This window comes from Engraulis encrasicolus, chromosome 2 (assembly GCF_034702125.1).
Source record: "Engraulis encrasicolus isolate BLACKSEA-1 chromosome 2, IST_EnEncr_1.0, whole genome shotgun sequence".
Taxonomy (NCBI): Eukaryota; Metazoa; Chordata; class Actinopteri; order Clupeiformes; family Engraulidae; genus Engraulis; species Engraulis encrasicolus.
Genome location: NC_085858.1, coordinates 9,105,129 through 9,127,628, shown reverse-complemented (window position 1 = coordinate 9,127,628; position 22,500 = coordinate 9,105,129). Strand labels below are relative to the sequence as shown.

At 46.5% G+C, this 22,500-nt stretch overlaps 1 protein-coding gene and 1 long non-coding RNA gene across 2 annotated transcripts in view; one reads left to right on the top strand and one right to left on the bottom strand.

The window, feature by feature from the left end:
- gsg1l (gsg1-like) overlaps positions 1–756 on the top strand; it is a 29,960-nt gene extending 29,204 nt beyond the window's left edge. The window contains exon 5 of the mRNA XM_063212901.1: positions 26–756. Within this exon, the coding sequence (XP_063068971.1) occupies positions 26–356 (331 nt within the window). The 3' untranslated portion in view covers positions 357–756. The remainder of the gene's footprint in view (positions 1–25) is intronic.
- An 8,448-nt stretch (positions 757–9,204) lies between these two features.
- Positions 9,205–10,386, bottom strand: LOC134460507 (uncharacterized). Its single transcript, XR_010037106.1, has 3 exons — positions 10,022–10,386; positions 9,870–9,934; positions 9,205–9,775 (listed from the first exon to the last, which is right to left on the bottom strand). It is a non-coding gene; the product is annotated as an uncharacterized LOC134460507 (long non-coding RNA).
- Positions 10,387–22,500: the final 12,114 nt, after the last annotated feature.

Below are 22,500 nucleotides of genomic sequence, written 5' to 3'. Positions count from 1 at the left end.
TCTCTGTCTCTATCTCTCTCTCCAGCCTGGCCTGGGGTTCGTTCACCTGCTGCATGGCCGCCTCCGTGACCACCCTGAACTCCTACACCAAGACCGTCATCGAGTTCCGGCACAAGCGCAAGCTGTTCGAACAGGGCCTCCGTGAGGAGCAGACCTACCTCGACCCCGACACATTCCACTACTTCCGAGACCGCTCCGTGCAGTCCGTCTCCAGCTCTCTGGACGTCTACCCGGGTCATGGAGGCAGTGGAGGAGGAGGAGGAGGAGGAGGAGGGAGAGGGAAGCTCCACAGGGGCCCTTCCAGCTCCATGGACCTTGGGGAGAACTGTGACTCCCTGGGGGAGGAGCAGTGTTAAGTGGACTGATGGATGGAGAGAGAGGAGGGTGGAGACGGTTGATGGAGACGGTTGCTGGAGAGACAGGAGGCGATTGCTGGGAAGGCAGGATGTGGGATGCGGTAGGCAAGTTCCTGAGGAGACTGGAGATGGATGCTGGGGAAGGATGGAGACGGGGACATATTAGGATGGAAACAGTTTTCGGGGAGGCTGGAAACAAGACTGTGGCAGACAGGTCCGATGGAGACAGTTGTCAAGAAGCATGCAAGCGGTTGCCAAGGAGACTAGAGAACAGGCTGTGATGCTCAGGTCTTTTTGGCCTTGTTTGTCTCAGTCTCGGCGAATTCCACACTGAAGGCGTGCGGTCTTCTCAGAACTGGGCCGTTTCTAAGAGCTGAGATGGACTGATGTTCTTGGAACACTCGGGATCAATAAAACGGGGTGGGGGAAGCGGGACGGGTCAGCCTGAATTTAGAGTTTAAATCTTGACAGTATAATAGAGGTCATATTTTATTCTTATGGGGGACGTCGGGATATGAACATGTATACTTATATATATCATAGAATTATGAACAAAACTGTATGTTTTATGGCAACAAGGCTGTGCTGTGATAGAGATGAAATGTGATAGTGGCAAATTGTGTGTAACAGCGGTCTTAACAGTCTGTCTGCTTATGGGGAACTCAGTCAATACACAAACACTGCCACATACTGTACTGACGTAAGCCTGGCCGGTGTTCTTATAAGTCTGAATGTCCGCAGGGGGAAACTGGTCTGTAATTGCTTGTTAAACTCGTGTCAGACCCTGGATTGGTGCAGTGGTATCTGTCTCTGCAACCACCTGACAACACTCATTCCCGCACTTCAATACAGTAGGGACTTTCTTTCTTCTTTCTTTTCCTCTTGTTGTGAGGTTTTTTGCTAAAATATTGCCTTGCCTTGAAAAAACTCTTGCGCAACTCTGTGTGAGTGTGTGTGTGTGTGTGTGTGTGTGTGTGTGTGTGTGTGTGTGTGTGTGTGTGTGTGTGCTGTGTGCTGTGTGCTGTGTGCTGTGTGCTGTGTGTGCTTGCGTGTAAGTGCACGCGCATGTGTGCGTGTGTGTGTGTGCGGGTGTGTGCTTGCGTGTAAGCGCACGTGCATGTGTGCGTGTGTGCGTGTGTGTGTGTGTGTGTGTGGGTTTGTGTGTGTGCTTGTGTCCGTGCACGCGCATGTGTGTGTTAAAATCCAACTGTTCTGTCCATCCAGGTTAGCCTACTAAACCAGACCAGCCCTGTAGCAGCAGGACATATTATTGCCTGGTTAATCTTGCACCGCACCATAGGAGATTATCCAGAAAATCCACAAAATCTGTCCTTCAATCCCATCACTCTATCTTTGTTTATCATGAATCGATTCGACTGTTTGAATCGATCGAGTGAGTGGTTGGGGAGGGCTTAGAAAGATAGTTCTATAACGGACAGTTACAGACTGACAGACAGTTACAGTACACGACTGGTTCCAGCACGACAACAATTGTTCTCATATTATGGTCAACCAATTTCCTGCTGTAGTTTGTTTTACCAGGCTACAGCATATCCAGGCTACTGACTATGTGTTGCGCACACTTGAGATTGTTAAGTTATTAACAGAAGGTGAATTGACCTTAACTCAATCATTATGGATATGACCCTTTCTGAGTTAAGTAATCCATTCCATTTATCCAGGTTATCGAGGTTTTTTTTTTTTGCCTTGGACCCCTAACAAGACTGTCAGCAGTCTTATGTGTAACGAGACAACCTGATGGGATTAATAATGATGGGGTTTTATATTATTTTGTATTATTATTATTATTATTTTTATTATTATTATTATTATTATTATTATACTGGTATAAATATGCCTCAAAGTGGGTGCACCCTTTCACTGCTACGTACGTATGTGTTTGATGCTCATGCAATGGCAAATGAAGTGCTGGTTTCTTAGAAAAAACTTATGTTGTGTGTATAGTGAGCTTTGCAGGGTTTGTGAGTTGACAGTAACGGGTTAGAGTCAGGAGACTGACAGATACATATACCAGCTAACCAGGTGTTGACATTGCTACTGACAGTTGATGGATGGATCCCATTGACTTTGTATGGACATACGCGAAATACATTGTGGGAACCGCCTGCTCTGTTGCCTCTGTCAGACCTTCATAAATTTGGAAAGTGTAGGCAGGTCCGTCAGCCAATCAGGCCGCGTGTATGAATGTAACAAACGAAAAGACGACCACCTTTCTGTCAGTCATGCCGTCCATCAACCGTGGATGGTCAGTGGCAATGTGAACACTGTGTAAAGGTCTTATATATGTCAAAGGAAAAAAGGAAGAATCACATCACACTGGTGGACTTCATTTTGCTGCTTTTTTATTTTGTGAACAACGCGTTTTGCTTGCGCTTCTTCAGGTTCACTTCAGGTTCAAAAAGTGAACCTGAAAAAGCGCAAGCGAAACGCGTTGTTTACAAAATAAAAAAGCAGCAAAATTAAGTCCACCAGTGTGTGGTGATTCTTCCTTTTTCCCCTTGGATTGCTGATGACTGCTCTTTACCAGCACCCGAAACTGGCTGTGCATAGGAGCTTCAGATCTTTGGGTCTTATATATGTCTTTGAATGTATTAGTTTGTAACTGTATATGCACTTTTGCCCTTGTCAGTTTTTATTTCATGACAAAAGAAAAGTCGATTCAAAAAGTCTGTTGTGGAGTCCTCTTTATTGACAGACCATCAATATAAATATAAGTCATAAAACTAAGAGCCTAAGAAACATTATTGTGTGTGTGTGTGTGTGTGTGTGTGTGTGTGTGTGTGTGTGTGTGTGTGTGTGTGTGTGTGTGTGTGTGTGTGTGTGTGTGTGTGTGTGTGTGTGTGTGTGTGTGCACATTTCTCTATCCGTGTATGTGGTTGTGTGCATGTGTATAAGTGTGTGGTTGTTTCCACATTTGCAGTCTGGACACCTTCTCGATGTTTCTATGAATGAAACGCACCAGAAGGCTTCTTTATTTTATTCCAACCTCTTGCGATTCATCTTTCCTCCCCCTCGTCTTCCTCTCTCTTCCCTCCTCCATTCTTCTCTTTATTTCATGCCTGCAGGTTCCAGAATCCTTCACTGCTCTGCTTGGGTTCTCACCTGGAGAGGGGTGTCAATCAAAATGACAGATGGCTGACTGAACTGATCTGTCTTCTCTCTCTGTCTCTCTCTGTCTCTGTCTCTGTCTCTCTCTCTCTCTCTCTCTCTCTCTCTCTCTCTCTCTCTCTCTCTCTCTCTCTCTCTCTCTCTCTCTCTCTCTCTCTCTCTCTCTCTCTCTCTCGGCCTGTCAGTATGAGCAGGTGAAACTCTGGTCTTTTTCTGCCCTTGGCCAACCTGCTCTCTTGACAGACTCACTCACTTTGTATTTTACTCCGAAGGTGACTTGAAAAACACTCAATTGTGTGTGTGTGTGTGTGTGTGTGTGTGTGTGTGTGTGTGTGTGTGTGTGTGTGTGTGTGTGTGTGTGTGTGTGTGTGTGTGTGTGTGTGTGTGTGTGTGTGTGTGTGTGTGTGTGTGTGTGTGTGTGTGTGTGTGTGCACGTGTGCGTGCGCGTGTGCATGTGCATGTGTGGGAAAATAAGGTGAGCACATGTACAGGTCCATTTAGAGTGAAGTTTTGTAGTTTTTCACCCTAAAGGTCTTTGTATCAACTCAAACTCAGAGTAACTCCACATGTATTCACTGCTAGTCAGATCAGTGAGATGTGATAGACAGCCACAATATTTGATGGTTAAACCACTGTAAGACAAAGCAACTGAGCCTTTGCCTTTTCACCTCAATTTAATACCACCCTGTCTCTGAAAGAACAACCTTCACTGGTTTTCCTTGTGGTATGTACAGTACAGCAGTGGTCCCCAATGACTTTTCTCCAAGTGCCAAATTATGTGTAGAGCAAGTGAGGCTGTGGACCAAACCAACACCCCAACCCAATGAGAAACAATATAGATGTCTGGACAGAGAACAATTTTTGGCTTTTTCATTTCCCCTTCTTGTCACTGTCTGTTATGAGACTGTTAGCACAAGATCTAACTCTCTGCGAACGCTTTGGATAGATATGACCCACTGAAGTTTTAGTGATCAAAAATCACACATATTTATGTTTGCATTTGTTCTGACCTCATGGTGGGCCAAATGTTTGCCATGCCCGGGCCGTATTTGGCCCGCATGCCTTTGTTTGAAGATCAAGGCAGTAGAGTATGTAAGCCATGAGGAGTTGCAGCTTGATTACACTGCCTCTTGCCTCTTCATGTGCTCTCCAGTTAACTCCCTTTCATTGGGATGATTTTGGCCGAATGGAGAGATTTATGAGAACCAGGTCTTAATTCAGACAGCCTTTACGGGCAGCCATAAAGCTGCTTGTTTCTGCAAATGACGGGAGCAGTTCTCAATCGCTGATCAGTGGAAGGAGCCTGCACCTCCAACCTCCTCCAACCCCCTACAGTCAGGGCTGAACTGGGGGAGAAATAGGGCCCGGGCACTTTTGGCTTAATATTAAAGGTGGGGCTCGTAATTAGCAGCTCAGAACTGACTCACCGGTGGGCCCTGCTGAAAATAGGGGCCCACGAGGGTGTGGGGGCCCATCGTGAAATGCCCGCTATGCCAGATGGCCCCTCCAACCCCCTTCAGTACAACACAAGCACTCTAATTAAACCCCATTGATTTTCTTCTCTTTCTTTTTTTGCAGTTAGCGCAGAGGGGTGTGCATTAACATGTGTGTGTGTACGTGTGTGCGTGCGTGCGTGTGTGTGTGTGTTGAGGCAAAACAGTTCAGGAGGTATCATGCATGGTATACATTTCGATGGTTTATGATTAAGAGCTTCACATTCATCTAAACAGGAAAAGGATGCAGAAAAGGGTGCATTTAATCTTATCATCCAACACAGATGACAGAAATGAGCCATGCGTTATCATTACCCATGGGTAGATTTGCTTTTTAAAATATGTATGCATCTATATGGTGTATTACAGTAATGCATTTTCTGTTTGTAGCTTACATTGTATGCAGTCACAGGCTTTACATACACATTTGAAAAGGACCATATATTTTTTTGCCAGTGTCCCCGAGAGTATTCTGTTCTTAAATATGCATAATATTATAATAGTGTAATCAAATGTCACCATATAGTATCTGATGAAAACAGTATCTAAAGAGTACGAATCAGGCCTCAGACTGCAACAATGTGAATGACAAAGAGGTGTGTGTGTTTGTGTTTGTGTGTGAGAGAGAGAGAGAGAGAGAGAGAGAGAGAGAGAGAGAGAGAGAGAGAGAGAGAGAGAGAGAGAGAGAGAGAGAGAGAGAGAGAGAGAGAGAGAGAGATGGAACAGAGAAACAAAGAATGAAAATGGAAGCGAGATACTTTTTAGTATAGGGGAGAGAAAAAGTGAAAAAGTGAGAAGAAAAGATGGAGAGAGATAGAGAAAAAAAGAAGAAAGAGAGAGAGAGAGAGAGAGAAAGAAAGAGAGAGAAAAAAGAAAAATAAGAGAGAGGATAATGGATTGGGCACCTGTGCCTGTGTCAATGTATAAGCATAACAGATTGGCCTGGGCCGGCTGTAGCCTTATTATGTGTCCACAGTCCACTCCGCACGGCAGGGCCCAGGCTACGCTAGGTAATAATGGAAACGTCACTCTGATTCATTCACATGCTGCCCATGCCCCGCTCTGTGCCTTTTGATTATGGCCAGCACGTCCAGTCGTCCAGCACACACACACATACGGTACACACACACACACGCATGCACGCACATTCACACACATACACACACACACACACACATACACACACACACATACACACACAAAAACATACACACGCAGGCACACACACACAGAAACGTGTAAATACATGCAAGCATTCACGCACTATACACATTCTCTCTCTCTAAACACGTCAATAAACACACGCATGCATGCTCCCCCCCTCTCTCTCTGTCTCTCTGTCTCTGTCTCTGTCTCTGTCTCTGTCTTTCTCTCTCTCTCTCTCTCTCTCTCTCTCTCTCTCTCTCTCTCTCTTTCTCAGACATGGACATGAGCCCCACCCACCACAAACGTAAACACACACGCACACACACATACACACACACACACACACACGCACGCACGCACGCACGCACGCACGCACGCACGCACACACACACACACACACACACACACACACACACACACACACACACACACACACACACAGGAGGCTAATGCACCTATCTATGCAGTGGATTACATGTGTGTCTTAATTGCATGTTTGGAATGGAACACGGTGGGAGCAGATGCCATTAGCTCTCTGCTGGGCGTAGCCTACATCATGGTATGGCAGCATGGAGAGAACCCAGGGGTGACGCTATGGGCAGGGCGAGCAGGGCATAGCAGAGCAAGGGCCTCCTGTATTGGTGGTGGGTGCCCTATCATGACCATCGCAAGCTGTATGGGGGCCCCTATCCGACTTTTGCCCTGGGGCCCTGTTTGCAACTGTTCCACCGCTGTGAGAACCAATCATGAATCTCTACCACTGGAATGTCACATGTGCTAATGTGTGTTGCGTGTGGGTGTGTGTGTGAGCGTGCGTGCGTGCCTGTGTTTATGTTGCGTTTTGTTGTGTTTAAAGTAGAGAAGAGAACTTTTATTAATCCCAAGGGAAATCAAGGTTTCTAACAGCTTACATAAATGCACATATAGACAAAAACCTTATACACATACTGCATATTCATGTTGTGTCTTCAACGTTAATCATTCAGATGAGTGAAATTGAAATTTACCCCCGTCCGTCAGCAGCTTTGAAGTGGCATCAGGATTCACACCTGACGTGCAGAGCCACGCATTTAACTTCACCTTCCAGCTGAGAAAAACGGTTCCTGCACGTATGACACACACACACACACACACACACACACACACACACACACACACACACACACACACACACACACACACACACACACACACACACACACACACACACACACAGACACACACACACTCACACACACGCACACAAGCACACACACACACACGCACACACCAGTGTTAATTTCGTCAACCAGGACGATGACGAAAATATTTCGTCAACGCCCCTTTTTTCCGTGACGATGACGAGACGATGACGCACAAAAATTGCTTCCAGAACATAAAAATATGACGAAAATAAAAAATGATTTTCGTTAAGGAGACTGAGACGAGACGAAATTTACAAGCCATGGACGAATGGACATTAAAAATGTAATTGTTTAAAATTAATTTTTAATTTTTATTGTTTCTTGAACTTCATAGAAGATTACGTGCTGCCCTGTTTGTCTCTGCAGCCAGTGCTTGGCACTGGTGCGGCTCAATCAGTAGTAGCCTAGTTCAGTGAGTCCTGTTCAGTTGAGTTTAGGCCCTAAAATGTTTCCCAGAAATAGAAAAAAAAGAGCCGACGTTAAGGCACGTGTTAATTTTGAAACATGTTCAACAACCCTTTTGTCCATAACGAAGACGTGTGTGTTTGTGCAGTCATGATAAAAGTGCTACCGTCACTCGCGCCAATCTTCCTCTGATGCTGTCATTTTAAACCTCCTCGAGCTTCCTCTCCTCTCCTTTCCACTTACGCATACGCCGACGTCCGTTGTCTGGTCTTTTGTAATGTTTGCTATATTGGCTGTTTAACCGTATGAATAGGCAGTTTGCAAGCAAATCATGAATATCGGATTCATGCATTCATTTAGATCAGACACACCGGGAGACGTTTAAGGCAGTGTTTCCCAACCAGGGGTACATGTACCACTAGGGGTACGCGAGCACACTGCAGGGGGTACTTGGAAATATGTAACAAATAACAAAAATATAGAGCTTAGTTGCATTGAGATGGAGAAAGCGATATAGAACTTGACTTAAGGGGTACTCATGGCACAACAAAAAGGCTTGGGGGTACACAAGACAAAAAAGGTTGGGGAACACTGGTTTAAGGGATGCGCGCGCTACAGGGGAAACGTTGTTTAAATAGTCTAAACAGAGGCACGGCTACTGTAGTTTTGATAGGAATCAATGTGTGGGCGATCAGGGTTTAAAGTGTGGAGAATTGAAACTTGTTCCCGTCGAGGGCAACACTAAAAGACCCAAGGCAGTCGACATCCCTTCCATGCGATGCGTATTACAATAGTGTCTCCCAGACATCCCAAGTTCTAAAAACTCATCGCTTAAACTTGGAGATGCTTATCGACCCTCGGCATCCCGACAAACAAAACAGCATTAGTGTTCAATCATTGTTTGTCAATGTCCTTTCTGTCGTCCAGTCTGCATAGAACAACTGCCTACTTTCCCCCCAGGACTTTTGCTGGGCGTCCTACGAAGTGCGCGTAATCTGTTTGAAGTATTCCTGGAATGACGCACGAGCCATTATCTTTCTCTGTCCCGCATTGCCAATCGAAATAACGCGAACTTGCAAAGTCTAAAATCAGGAATATTTTATCTGACTCGCGGCCATCGGGGAGCCACTATCAAATATCAGGGAAATTTCTTGGACTTCATTGGGATGTCTGGTCTTCCCACTGCCTGCAATCTGCAGGCTATGAGTCACGTGGTCAGGTGAAGAAGAGCTTGTAGCCTACTACGTGATCGAATTCAAAAGCAAATAATACGTAGCAGCTTCTAATGCGAGAGAGAGAGAGAGAGAGAGAGCGCAACGTGCACCTGGAAGTGTGTGTGTCTAATGCTCCTTTGCTCTATGCTGTTGAAATTACTTTTACAGGACTGATTTGGGTTTTGGTGGAAAATAAGCTAGTGTAGCAGAGTGGACCTCACTTGTTTAGCCTAATCTAATAAGACCATAAAGATTAATTTCGATCTTTGTAGCACCGACTACGCCAGTCCCGTGGGACAATTGAGTGTTTCACCCAAGTAAAAAGGACACACAGGTTCGTCAGGACGAGAGACAAGGTGTACGGGAATAATCACTTCTCTTTTTAATAATAATATTACACATTTACAAAAGACAATGACACCCCCACATGAGCCAAGAAGGCCAGATCTTCCCAACCCCTACAGCCTAATAAATATTGCACAGCAACCCTTAAAACACAATAGCATAAATTACAGGACACGGCAAGCGCACACCGGAACACTGCACACGTTGGCTAGACTACACTTTTAAACCGCACGGCAAACAAGGGGCTACAGTAGGCTAGGGTGATCCGCGCACTACGCGGGCCCAATAGTGTGGAGTGAACAGAAAAGACAAACGAAACAAAACAATACACAGACTGAAAATAAAAGGCAGAGAACTCTCACTTTCTCCTGGACAAAGCAAATGAAAAATGTCACGCACACCTGCACACACACACACACACACACAAGCACTAAATATCCTCTACGGCAACTACAGGGCGAAGCAGCAGCCCGCGGACAGCCCCAAGTGGAGACCCACGGCACCTGCGCAAAGTTACCATAGGGTACATATTATAAGCATGATCACTTCATAATTAATAATCATCATTGGTTAAAAAGGGAAAGTGTGACAACCTACCAAGACAGATGGGCACGTTCACGCACGGCAGGAGGAGAAGTCATTCACGAGACCCACACAATTTCCTAATAAAGTGATGGATGACAACCAGTGAGTCACACATGCATGGTTAATATGCGATGTGGAATAAAGGGAGAAGTGATCAGACCTACCATGACAAAGGGCAGGGGATAGCCAGCGCTTGAAAGGACGCTCACAACCACAACGTCTTTTACGAGTCACACCACAGTGACCAATGCGCACCACGCGCAAATTGCCATATTAAGGCGAAGTGCCAAGTCCTATGGTTGACTAAAGCTGGCAAACAACCATCTTAACTAAAACCGCCACAAGCGGTAGCATGCCTCCTACCTCCAGCAACAGGTGCCAACTTTTAAAACAGAGCACAATGGGCAATTGGTGCCCGACAGTCACCTGACGCCAACGCCCCCAGTTAAAGTTTAAAGCTGCAGTATCCATTATGTTACATATTTCCCCACAGTTTTTGTCGTCGCCCCGACGACACACACAAAAAACTAACCAAGCAAGAGAGGCATCATTACAAAACTGGCTGATTTCTCGCCGCTGGAACTCAGGGTCTCTCCAACACACGCACGCATGCGCGCACACACACGCTCACAAACAAATTCACATTAAAATTGACACAGTAAATTCACCAACACCATCATGGCAATACATATACACACACATATGCAGTGCAAGACGGCGCCAAGGCTTTGGGTAGATTGGCTGGGCCGTCGCTGCGAGCTTGGCGACTCCTGACTGGGCGGTCGACTCCCCTGTCCGGTGGACGTTCTCCCGGTTGGCTGGCCAGGGGAAGAGGGATCGCTGCGCCTTGGTTGGGTTGCCGAAGGGGATTGGGCACGAGCTGTAACGCGCACTCCGTCGCAGTTTCGTGCTAAATGTCCAGGCTCCTGGCAACGCCAACACACGAAAGAGCCACCATATGGTCCTGGTGGAGACCGCTGCAGCATTGCGACGCCCTCAGCCAGTTGGCCAAGCTGCCGTTGTTGTCTCCTCACCATGTCCATCATCTCCACTATTTCCTTACGTTCTTCCTCCAACATTTTGCACAGTCACTCGTTCACAGCACAGGAACAATGAAGTCGGCGGGCTGCTGCTTTTGCCGTTAAAAGGAATTTTCACACACCCACGCTTCCACACAACAGTCGCACACGTTCATACAAACCAAAAATAAAAAAAAATAGGCCTACAGTAATCCGGACAATTTGCATCAGAACTGAATATACCCAAAACACCAGTCTCTTGTAACGTCCTTCTCCTGCCGACACACGTCAAAATGTAGTGGGCGAGACCGTTACAGGAAGTAGTTCGACTACGCCACCCCCGGGGGTGGAGCCCCCGGAGGAAATGAATTAGGGGTAGTTACAGATACCCCGGACCAACACACAATGTACCCGCACAATAGATTAGATAGTGACGAGTGTGTGTGGGGATACCTAGGGGACTGCACTGAGCTGAGCCTCTGGGGTTGGTTACCTCATGTTTTGATTTTCGTTTTCTTTCATTTGCTGTGCCTAATTTCCTCTTTTTTCATTATTTCATTCAATTATCTAATTTCTTATTTTATTGCATGTGTTTACTGGATTTTGATTTATTTTGCATGGGTTGCTGTGATTTCTTGTTGTTTTCTGTTTGCCGTGGATTATTTCAGTTTGTTGTGAACTATTTCTTTACTTTTTCTTTTGTTAATCCTGAGGTGTGCCATTCGCCCTATTGTGTTAGCCGTGCCAGCCCCTAGTGGCAAAGTCTGACAACCTGAGTGTAGGTTCTAAGGCCTTAGGCCTACCAGGTGTGTTGTTTATTGTGAATTAAGGAACATACTTTGGGGCAGGTGTTTACAGATCCGCGGGTGTGGTGGCAGCACACCCACCCCTGCACTTTACTGTTACCGTGAACATACTTTGGGGCAAGTGTTTATCTATCTGCGGGTGATTGCGACAGCACACCCACCCCACTGCACTTTGTGAATTGTGAGTACCTTTTTATATTTTATTACAAAGAGTGAGAAAAATATATTTTTATAACGCAAAGAATAATAAAGATTTGAATTATTAATTGTCACCGCTGTCTCTGCCTCCATTGTGCACGAACCTGTGTTTGCCTGGTAATCTATTGTGCGGGTACATTGTGTGTTGGTCCGGGGTATCTGTAACTACCCCTAATTCATTTCCCCCGGGGGCTCCACCCCCGGGGGTGGCGTAGTCAAACTACTTCCTGTAACGGTCTCGCCCACTACATTTTGGCGTAGTCGGCAGGATNTCGCAAGGACAGACACGATGCACGGGTGAAGACTGCTGTTTTAGAAGTAGGGCAACGGGTATATGTACGCAACCTCGGCGTGCGAGGTCGAAATAAAATCCAAGATGTGTGGAACTCTCAGGTACACATGGTGGTGCGTACCCCTTCGGAGACCGGAGCCGTGTACACGATCGCCCCCGTCAACGATCCAACGAAGCTGAAGCACGTTCACCGCAGCATGCTGAAAGGAGTGGTGGGCCCCCTGGCCCCCGACACCCCCCCGGGGTCGGGCCGACCAGGCGAACCTACCCCTGTCGACTCAGGGGAGCTATCGAGCGAAGAAGATATCCTTCTTGGGGAGCAGGTGGGCGATGCTGGCTTGGGTGTCCCAGCAGAGCCCCATGCACCCCAGGGTGGCTCCTCAGGAGGAAACGAAGGGCAGCGTCGGACTTCGCAGGCTTCCCCCAGCAGTTCGGCCGCTCAGCTACCCGGTCGTGGCACTAGCAGCAGCGAGGTGCCCCACGCCGGACTTCCCGGTCTAACGCGGGACAACACTCTAATCCCCATCGGCTGCCTGGTGGGGCGACTCCAAACTTTTGATGGAATTTTGGATCTGGGAGTGGGGGGGAAGGCGTCCCTGCATCGTCGGGCCGACGATTCAACATGTGGGGGGTAGATTGTAGTGGAGCGCTGCTCCCTTAAGGGAAAGTCTGACGCTGCGGCACACGTCACCACGCCGCTCGTAGAGGCTTATGGGAAGTCTCTTCATAAACACTGCCAGTGGCTAGTATTCGGTAAGCCTGCAAAGTCCCCCTTTGCGCGTTTCATCGCCACCGGCGAATGCTGTGGTTGCTTCTCCCCTCGCCGTCGAGAGGAGTGCGGTGTCCAGTTCAGATCTAGGAGATGTGGACCATTTCTTGTCCTCGTGAGTATGTGGACCATTTCTTGTCGCTGTTTATGTGCTAGCCAGCAGCTAGTGGCTAACTTCGCGTCTGCTGTTCTATAGGTTGTGATTCCAACTTGGCGTCTCTTACTTGGCTAGAGTGATCTCTTGCTTCTCCACTGGCAAGGACTTTGGTGGACAATACCAACGGTTACCTTGCGTTTTTCCCGTCTCCTGCACGCCGGCATGTATTATAGTGGGTTAGCTTGTGCCTTTACCCAGCTCTGACTGTTTGTTTTCTTACCATGGTTGCTAACGACGGCCATTATTATGGTTTCAGCGTGTGGTCGCTACCGGCGCCTCGGCCGTGTACCCCTGTATTGGCACTCCGACTGTGAGAATTGCGCACCGGTGCGCCCTCATCTTCGGGTAAGGTAACCTCTCGGCAGCAGAATCGTATGATAGTGGGTGTCCTGCTAGCTTGGCTAACGCTCTCCTCCTCCCTCGCAGGTTGTATCTGTGTGGCCGTGGTCAGACACACCACGCGTTTAGGTGCACGAGCGGCGACTTTTAGCCCCGGTTGTGTGGTGCCTCTGGACGGCCGGGAAACCCGTATCTCGGCTGCTGCTCCGGCCTCGGGAAATTGGACATTCGGTGCGTGTGTGTGTGTACGTTGGCGCGCTTTAGTTCAGTGTGTGTGTGTGTGTGTGTTGTGTTGTGTGTGTGTTGTGTGTGTGTGTGTGTGGCGCTCGGCTCGGTGTGAGCTGGTGTGGTGAGCCATTCCACAGTGTGTGTGTGCGTGTGTGCGTGCGTTGGTGCGTGCGAGTGTGTGTGTGTGTAGGTTAGTTGACGAGTGTGTGTGGGGATACCTAGGGGACTGCACTGAGCTGAGCCTCTGGGGTTGGTTACCTCATGTTTTGATTTTCGTTTTCTTTCATTTGCTGTGCCTAATTTCCTTTTTTTTATTATTTCATTCAATTATCTGATTTCTTATTTAACTGCATGTGTTTACTGGATTTTGATTTATTTTGCATGGGTTGCCGTGATTTCTTGTTGTTTTCTGTTTGCCGTGGATTATTTCTGTTTGTTGTGAACTATTTCTTTACTTTTTCTTTTGTTAATCCTGAGGTGTGCCATTCGCCCTATTGTGTTAGCCGTGCCAGCCCCTAGTGGCAAAGTCTGACAACCTGAGTGTAGGTTCTAAGGCCTTAGGCCTACCAGGTGTGTTGTTTATTGTGAATTAAGGAACATACTTTGGGGCAGGTGTTTACAGATCCGCGGGTGTGGTGGCAGCACACCCACCCCTGCACTTTACTGTTACCGTGAACATACTTTGGGGCAAGGTGTTTATCTATCTGCGGGTGATTGCGACAGCACACCCACCCCACTGCACTTTGTGAATTGTGAGTACCTTTTTATATTTTATTACAAAGAGTGAGAAAAATATATTTTTATAACGCAAAGAATAATAAAGATTTGAATTATTAATTGTCACCACTGTCTCTGCCTCCATTGTGCACGAACCTGTGTTTGCCTGGTAATCTATTGTGCGGGTACATTGTGTGTTGGTCCGGGGTATCTGTAACTACCCCTAATTCATTTCCCCCGGGGGCTCCACCCCCGGGGGTGGCGTAGTCGAACTACTTCCTGTAACGGTCTCGCCCACTACACTAGTAACAATGTAGATATTTGCTGCAATAGGCTATCTAGTAATAATTTGTGTAATAATTTGACTAAAATGACGAAAATGACTAAAATGACTAAAATTTGACTATGACTAAAATTAATTTTCGTCATTTAGACGAAGACTAAGACTAAATTGTGAAGGCAATGACTAAATTTGACTAAGACTAAAATTGATTTTCGTCATTGTGACTAAGACCAGAGAGAGTTTATGGGTAATACGAGAGAGGAATCTCGCTACTTTTTCCGGGTGGTACTGTCCACTAAGTGGCGCCATCCAGACAGCGCAGAGGAGCGCCAAGGAGCGCAGAGGCTGTTGAAATGAATGGGGTCGCATGGAGCTCAACCACGATGCTGCCATTGCTTTGGGAGAGAATTGGTATCATCGTTTCATTTTATTTTTCCAAAAGGCAGGATAGATTATCCTTTCAAACAGCAGTTAGTTTGAATGTTTAAACTTGCTGGATCTTTGTAAAATACGTCTTTATTGTCAATATGACGTCACGAGTGGCTTCACACACTGCGTTTAGATTGGTCGGCCGGCTGCATTGCTGTGATCACGACGACCGTAAAGCAATTTTGTTAGCAAGATGCTAGCGGAGCCTGACTCATAAATGCCAACGCTGTAGGAAATCAGAAGGACATAATTCCCAGGTTATTGTACATTTCATTGAAATCCACATTGGTTTCTCAGAACTTACAGTAATATTGTCAAGTTTCAGCAGACAGCGAGCACAATTGTCAGTTATTAGCGCCAGCCTTATGAGCTCTGCTGTCTCGACAGCGCTCCCTAGGTGAACTGCAGGCACGGGTTTGAGGGCGAGATTCAACACTGTATGTAAACCCACTGTGCTAAGACTAAGACTAAATTTAAAAAAGCTGACGAAATTAACACTGGCACACACACACACTTCCAGCTGAGAAAAGCAGTTTCCTCACATCTGGCACAAACCACTCCTCACAGTTGACACACTCATCTGTTCAGTCCCTCTTTCTCGCCCTCCTCCTTCCTTCTCTTTTCACTAATACCTATTGTTTATCCCTCTATCTCACCTTTCCACTCATTCACTTCTCCCTCTTTCTTCTATCCATCATGTCTTTTCACACACTCTCCGGTCCCTCCTCCTGTCTCCCTTTATTCCCGTTCTTCACTCATTTACCTCTCCCTGCATCTCTCTTCCCTGCCCACCCTCTTCTTCACCTGTCTCCCTCCTTCCTCCCCTCCATTCATTTACCCTCTTCATTCTTCCTCCTACCTCTATCGCCTCTCTTCCCTCATTCATCCCCTCTCTCCTTATTCCCTCCAACATCCAACATTTTCATTTATTCGCTGGTATCTTTGCCATCTGCTCAGAGAGAGAGAGAGAGAGAGAGAGAGAGAGAGAGAGAGAGATTTGGAAAAAAGATAGGAGACGATATAAAGTCCAGTCACAGAGACTCGAAGGAGAACTAGAAAATAAAGAATGGGGACAAAAGCAGATATAGGGAGACGGGGGAACAGATAGACAAAGAGGGGGACATAGAGAAGTAGAGAAGGAGCCAGACAGAAGAAAGGGAGAGAATAGAAAAGAAGAGAAAGGGACAGTGACAGGGGACAGGAAGGGAGAATAAAGCCAGAAAATAAAACACCAAAGGGAAGTGAAGCAATGGCAGAGTAAGAGAGGGGGGACTGGGCAGCAGAGGTGAGAATGATGAAAAAGAGACAGAGAAAAAAGTAAGTCTGTGTGTGTGTGTGTGTGTGTGCGTGCGTGCGTGCCTGCGTGCCTGCGCGTGCGCGCGTGTGTGTGTGTGTGTGTGAGTGACAGAGAGAGAGGGTGCAGGGGCTGAGGAGAAGAGAGAAGAGGCCAAGGCAAGAGAAGACAAGAGAAGAGAAGACAACAGAGGAGAGGAGAAGAGGAGAGGGCAGGACAGGCATAGAGGAGAGTTAAGGTAAGGAGAGGGTCGGGGGGGGGGCAGGAGGAGCAGGAGGAGCAGGGGGAGGAGGAGGATATGAGAGGAGGAGAGTAGAGTGCCTTGGAGCCTGGCCAGACTTGAGTGTAAAGGTCTCCTCTGCCTCACCAGGACCAGGTGCTCCATCATAGCTCCATCACCTGATGGACTCGGCAGGGGGCTTTGGCCCGTGGAAGAGGTGGACCTGAAAGGGCAAGAGATGGAGATGGGTACACTTTTACTTTTACACATTTTATTTATAGTTTTTGCTGCAGTGCTATTACATTACGGATTATACTGTAATTAAAGGATCATTTCGGTCATTTACAACATCCAGCTTTATTGCCCAAACTACCCATGACTACCCATGACAAGTTATCCTTGTGGGCAGAACTTTACATTGTGATTTAAACGTCTTAACAAGCTCTAAAAATCACCCCAAAAATATGCAACATCAGCAGACAGCTTACAACACTATACTGTAGTTTATATGACTCAAAAAGAGTGTATATGTGTAAAAACAATGAATAAGAGCCACATACCGGTTTGTTTACATCCTGGTCTTCTGGTAGTCCAAAGTCCATCCGTCAAGCTAGTGCATATTTCTCATGAAAACACCAGCTTTGAAGACAGAAACATATTCCAGCGTTTTACTTTTTCAATTCATTCATGGCACTGAAGTATTTTCACCATAATTTACGGTTCTACATTTGTGATAATTGTTGTATTGTTGGCCTACTAAGTTCAACATTTTCCCAATGTGTAATGGTCACATTCTCCATGAAAGCCACATGAAAAAAAAATGCTATGACCGTGCATTACTAATGAGTGTCATTCCGTGATTGTTTAAGGGGTGTCTGTTCGTAGAGGTCACGTTTCAAGCCCTACCCCCTTACTGCTCCGTTTGAAGGGATGATGGGCAAGAGAAAGGTGTAGGGGTCTGGGGTGAGAATTAGAAATGGGATTATTGAATTATTGGAGCTAGAAGAATACACTTACAGTAGAGACGTGGATTTAACACTGTTGTAGTGGATCCTACCCTTTCAGTGCTGAATAAACACGGCAAAATATAATGTGTGGTGATGATGGTGGTACAGTAAAAAGCTGGTATTTGGGAGCTCTTGGTGCCATCAGACTTAGACTTAGACTTCTTTATTGTCCATTAAACTTACATAAAATGGAAAATTTGCTTTGGTGGTGGCATAAGGACGCACAAGGACACACAAGACAAACACACATCACAGTCAACACAATAAGGCATATATATATATATATATATACACTGTATGTGTGTGTAGATAAAAGATAAATAGATAAAACCTGTGGAATAAAATTAAATCCCATTACTCAATTAAAATGAATAGACTATTCAATTTTACCATACTACTTACTGCTAGAGCCGTGCACAGAGCTTCCTATGCTGTATTACGAAGCACTGTGTTACTGTATAAAATTTTAAAATTAACAAAATACTACTGCTGAAATACTATTGAGGAGCACATAGAGCTTATATACTCTCTGTTATTATAACCAGTTATTTGTTAGGAATAGCCACAGCTGATGGTACAAATGACCGCTTGTAGCCATTCTTCCTTGCCATTGGAATTTTCAGTCTACGTCCAGATGGCAGCATCTGGAAAACACCGTGAAGAGGGTGTGTAGGATCCAGATAGACTTGATGAGCCTTCTTTGTTAGGGCCTGCGTGTGCAGGTGTGAAAGTTGCAACTGTTTGTATCCAATGATCTTTCCAGCCTGGTTGACGATCTGGGCCAATTAAGGCACAATTTTGGGGAGAGTGGGATCTGAGCAGTAGAGGGCTACAATTTGGCACCTGTCACCTTTTTAGCCACCTCCATGGCAGGTTTGGCTGTGGCCAACAGCTGTCTAATCAGGCTACTACTACTAGCCCAGTTCTGGTGCCAACACTGGTTTCCTGACTGTCACTGCTGGGCATCATTTAGACGACTGTGGGCTTGGAGCCAGCGATGCAGAGGAGATATTGAAGTGTTCATTCAACACCTATATTCAACAATTATATTACAGACGTCAATTTTAACATCCTTGTAGTTGGTCCCATTATAGTGTCACATTTAACACTATTGTATTGTATTGGTATAGTTTTGTCGTGTTTAATCTTTTAACACTTTTGTAGTTGGTCCAACTCTTTTTGCAGTGCTTATTTTAACAATCTTGTAGTTGGCCTTTCTCACATAAGAGTCCAATTTGACACTTGTAGTTGTTCCCAGGGGCCGGCTCTTTTGGGGCAGGCCGACCGGGCGATTGAGGGTGTCACCATTGCATACCCCTGCCCACATTGCAATACGCCGCCCCCAAACGACATTGAAACACTGAAGGAGCAACACGACTCAGCTTGACAGGACACAGCACGACACGACCGGGTTGTATGTGAAAAAGTGCTTTAATTTTGGAGATGTGGTGTGAGGCTTGTTTTATTTGTTTAATCATTTGAGAGTTCTGTAAAAACAGCGTATGTTACAAAAAATTGCTTTAGAGATCAGAAAAATGTTTAAGTGACCCAGGTGAGGCTGAGGGAACATGTGTGTGTGCGTGTGTGTGTGTGAATGTGTGTGTGTGCGCACGGGTGTGTGTGTCTGTGTGTGTCTGTGTGTGTGAGTGAGAGAGAGAGTTGGGGGGCTGGGGGTTACTAATTAAAGTTAATCTGCTCAGCAGGCACAATGGCTAGCTGGCTTCCGTGTGCCACTGTGGCACTCTGCCAACTGGGTGAGTTGCAAGAGGCTGCAATGTCCAAGCTGCCTTGCTACATACATAGCATCTTTTGATGTTTTTTTTCGCTTGTTCACAGAGGATACTCTGTATGAATTCAAAAGGTCTGTGCAACATTCTGAGCACTGTCCCACTTTTCAGAGCCACTGTCAGGGACGACTAATTTGCCCCCAAAGGTCCCCACACATCCAATCTCACATCCAATCTTCCCCATCATCCATACCACTAAAATGTCTCTCTCTCTTTCTCTTTCTCTTTCTCTCTCTCTGTCTCTCTCTCTCTCTCTCTCTCTCTCTCTCTCTCTCTCTCTCTCTCGCTCGCTCTCTTTCTTCACACACACACACACACACACACACACACACACACACACACACACACACACACACACACACACACACACACACACACACACACACACACACACCACACCACACCACACCACACATGGACACGCACACGCACACACACCTTGAAGCACACGCACACGCACACGCACACGCACACGCACACGCACACGCACACACACACACACACACACACACACACACACACACACACACACACACACACACACACACACACACACAGATAGGGCTTTCAGGCCGACCAGAACGGAGCTGGAGTCGGTGCCCGAACCAGTTACGTTCAGCACTTAAGTGTTTATCTGCAAACCGCCCATGTTCATAACTTTCCCCGCACGTGACTGCGTTACCCGGATGAACCTGCTGATGATCACGCTGTCGTCACGGTTCGCGGAGAAAAACCTAGTATTTTGCGGTTCGCATTGCGAACCAACCTTCCGGTTCGGGAACGCAAATATCTGTGGCGTGAACACGACGGCTGGTTCGCGATTAGGTGCGGGAACGGGCTCCAGCACGGTTCTCAGTCGGCCTGAAAGCGCTAAGAGAGAGAGACCTCAACTACCACATGTCACCCCACATCACAAACAGTACATCCAACTCGCAATCCTCTCTGCAACCACCCTCAGGTCCATGCTTGCTAGGACAGCCCATCTGTGGCAACAACATCACTGTGCTTTTGCCGTCAGTTATTATTCTATGGTAGCTGTGATTCATCCGATGTACTCCTTCTCCAGATGTGCTCCACAGGACAGGACAGACACTTTCATTTCCTTCAGGACTAATACAATTCACACGACTCTACTCTACTACCACTTTCTACATTTGTTACATTTCTTTTTTGCATGTTATAATAAGATATAGGTTGAGGATGCAAATTAGCTATAGCTACAAACCTTTTATGTATTCACATTTGCAAGCTGTGGCATGGCCTTGCCTTGGTATGTTTGTAATAATGTGCACTTAATTGTCCCTGCTAAATAAACTACTAATTAAAAATATATATATAGACTAGTATCCATCTGTAAAAGGGAGATCTGAAAGGGAGATACCCTGCCCAGCCTTGAACCCGGGTCTACAGAGTATCTGATGTGTGCTCTGACTACTACACCAGAGTACCAGCTTCATTATCAACAGTCAGAGCACACCCCTGAAACCTTAGTGATGGTCACGCCATCACTCCATCTATGCTATTGATCCCAATGTAAAGGCGCAGCCAACCCAGGGGCAGATCTAGCCACTTGGGGCCCCTTGGCAAAATATAAACATGGGGCCCTCCAAAGACATTTTTTAAACATGTCACCAATTGGCATGGAAGGAGCGAGGCACCTATTTTAGTGTTTTGTCTCGTAAATCTTTGATTACTTTACAAATGTGACAAATCAAGATCAGGCCTAACCTTGTTGTGTTTTTATCGGGCCTGATGTGACAAATAGGGGCCCCTTATGGAGTGCAGATTTGGTCGTGGCCCTAGGCAGTTGCCTAGGTTTGCTTAATGGTAAGTCCGCCTCTGAGCCCACCCCCCAGCAGAACAGGAGCTGGGCTGGTCTCCATCTGCCGATCTGCACAATATTAACAGCAGTGTGGATGATGGTGGAAGGCAGTGGCATGAACTAAAGGTCACTGGTGCAAAACCAGGGGTCTCGAAATCAACACTCACTCACACACGTGCACACACACACATGCGTGCACACACACACACACACACACACACACACACACACACACACACACACACACACACACACACACACACACACACACACACACACACACACAAACGCACTCATTCACTCAGCCATGTCCACTCTACTCTACTGTTCTCCGTCTCCATAAACATTCCCCCGTTGGGCATCACGGCCCGTTCGGCCCAAATGGGCATTTGTGCAGCTGCGTAATGTGCTGAGATGTCGCACTCAGAGGTGATAGATATTGCTCTCTTTCTCTCTCTCTCTCTCTCTCTCTCTCTCTCTCTCTCTCTCTCTCTCTCTCTCTGTCCTCATCTCTCTATCTCTCTCTCTCTCCCTCTCTCTCTCTCTCTCTCTCTCTCTCTCTCTCTCTCTCTCTATCTCACACTCTCTCTCCCTCTCTTGCCTGCTCTCTCTCTCTCTCTCTCTCTCTCTCGCTATCCCACTCTCTCTCTCATTCTCTCTCTGTGTGTACTTGTAGATGAATGTAGCCTTTCTGCTGTGTAATGGGGGCATAAAAAGGCGTGCGGGGGGTAGATCTGCAGGCCCTTTAGCCCCATGATAGAGCGCTGCATCACTAACCCCCCTCTCTAATAGCCTCGGTGTCAGATTTATACGCGGGTGTGATTGGCACACACTTACATAAAAGGAGAATTACATCCCGGGAGCATCCTCTGTACAAACTAGCTCTGAGTTTTACCGAGTGCAAGGGTCAGTATATTTCACGGAGACACTTGTATCAACACATGCGAGCTCGCATGCAAGCACGGAGGGAAGCACGCACATGCATACGATACACACATAGTACACACACGCACACCCATGCATATGTAAGTAAAACACACACATATTCACACATAGTACACATATGCACACCCATGTACATATGCACACACGCACACGCACACAAACACATACCCACACACACCCACACACACACACACACACTATTCACATGCACACATAAACACATACTTGTCTGTACTAAGACTGAACATTCACTAGTTCAATGTTAGCTAGTTTAGTTTCTGCAATATAGATTCATTGTTACCAATTCTGATATTTGTACTTCCGCCAATGA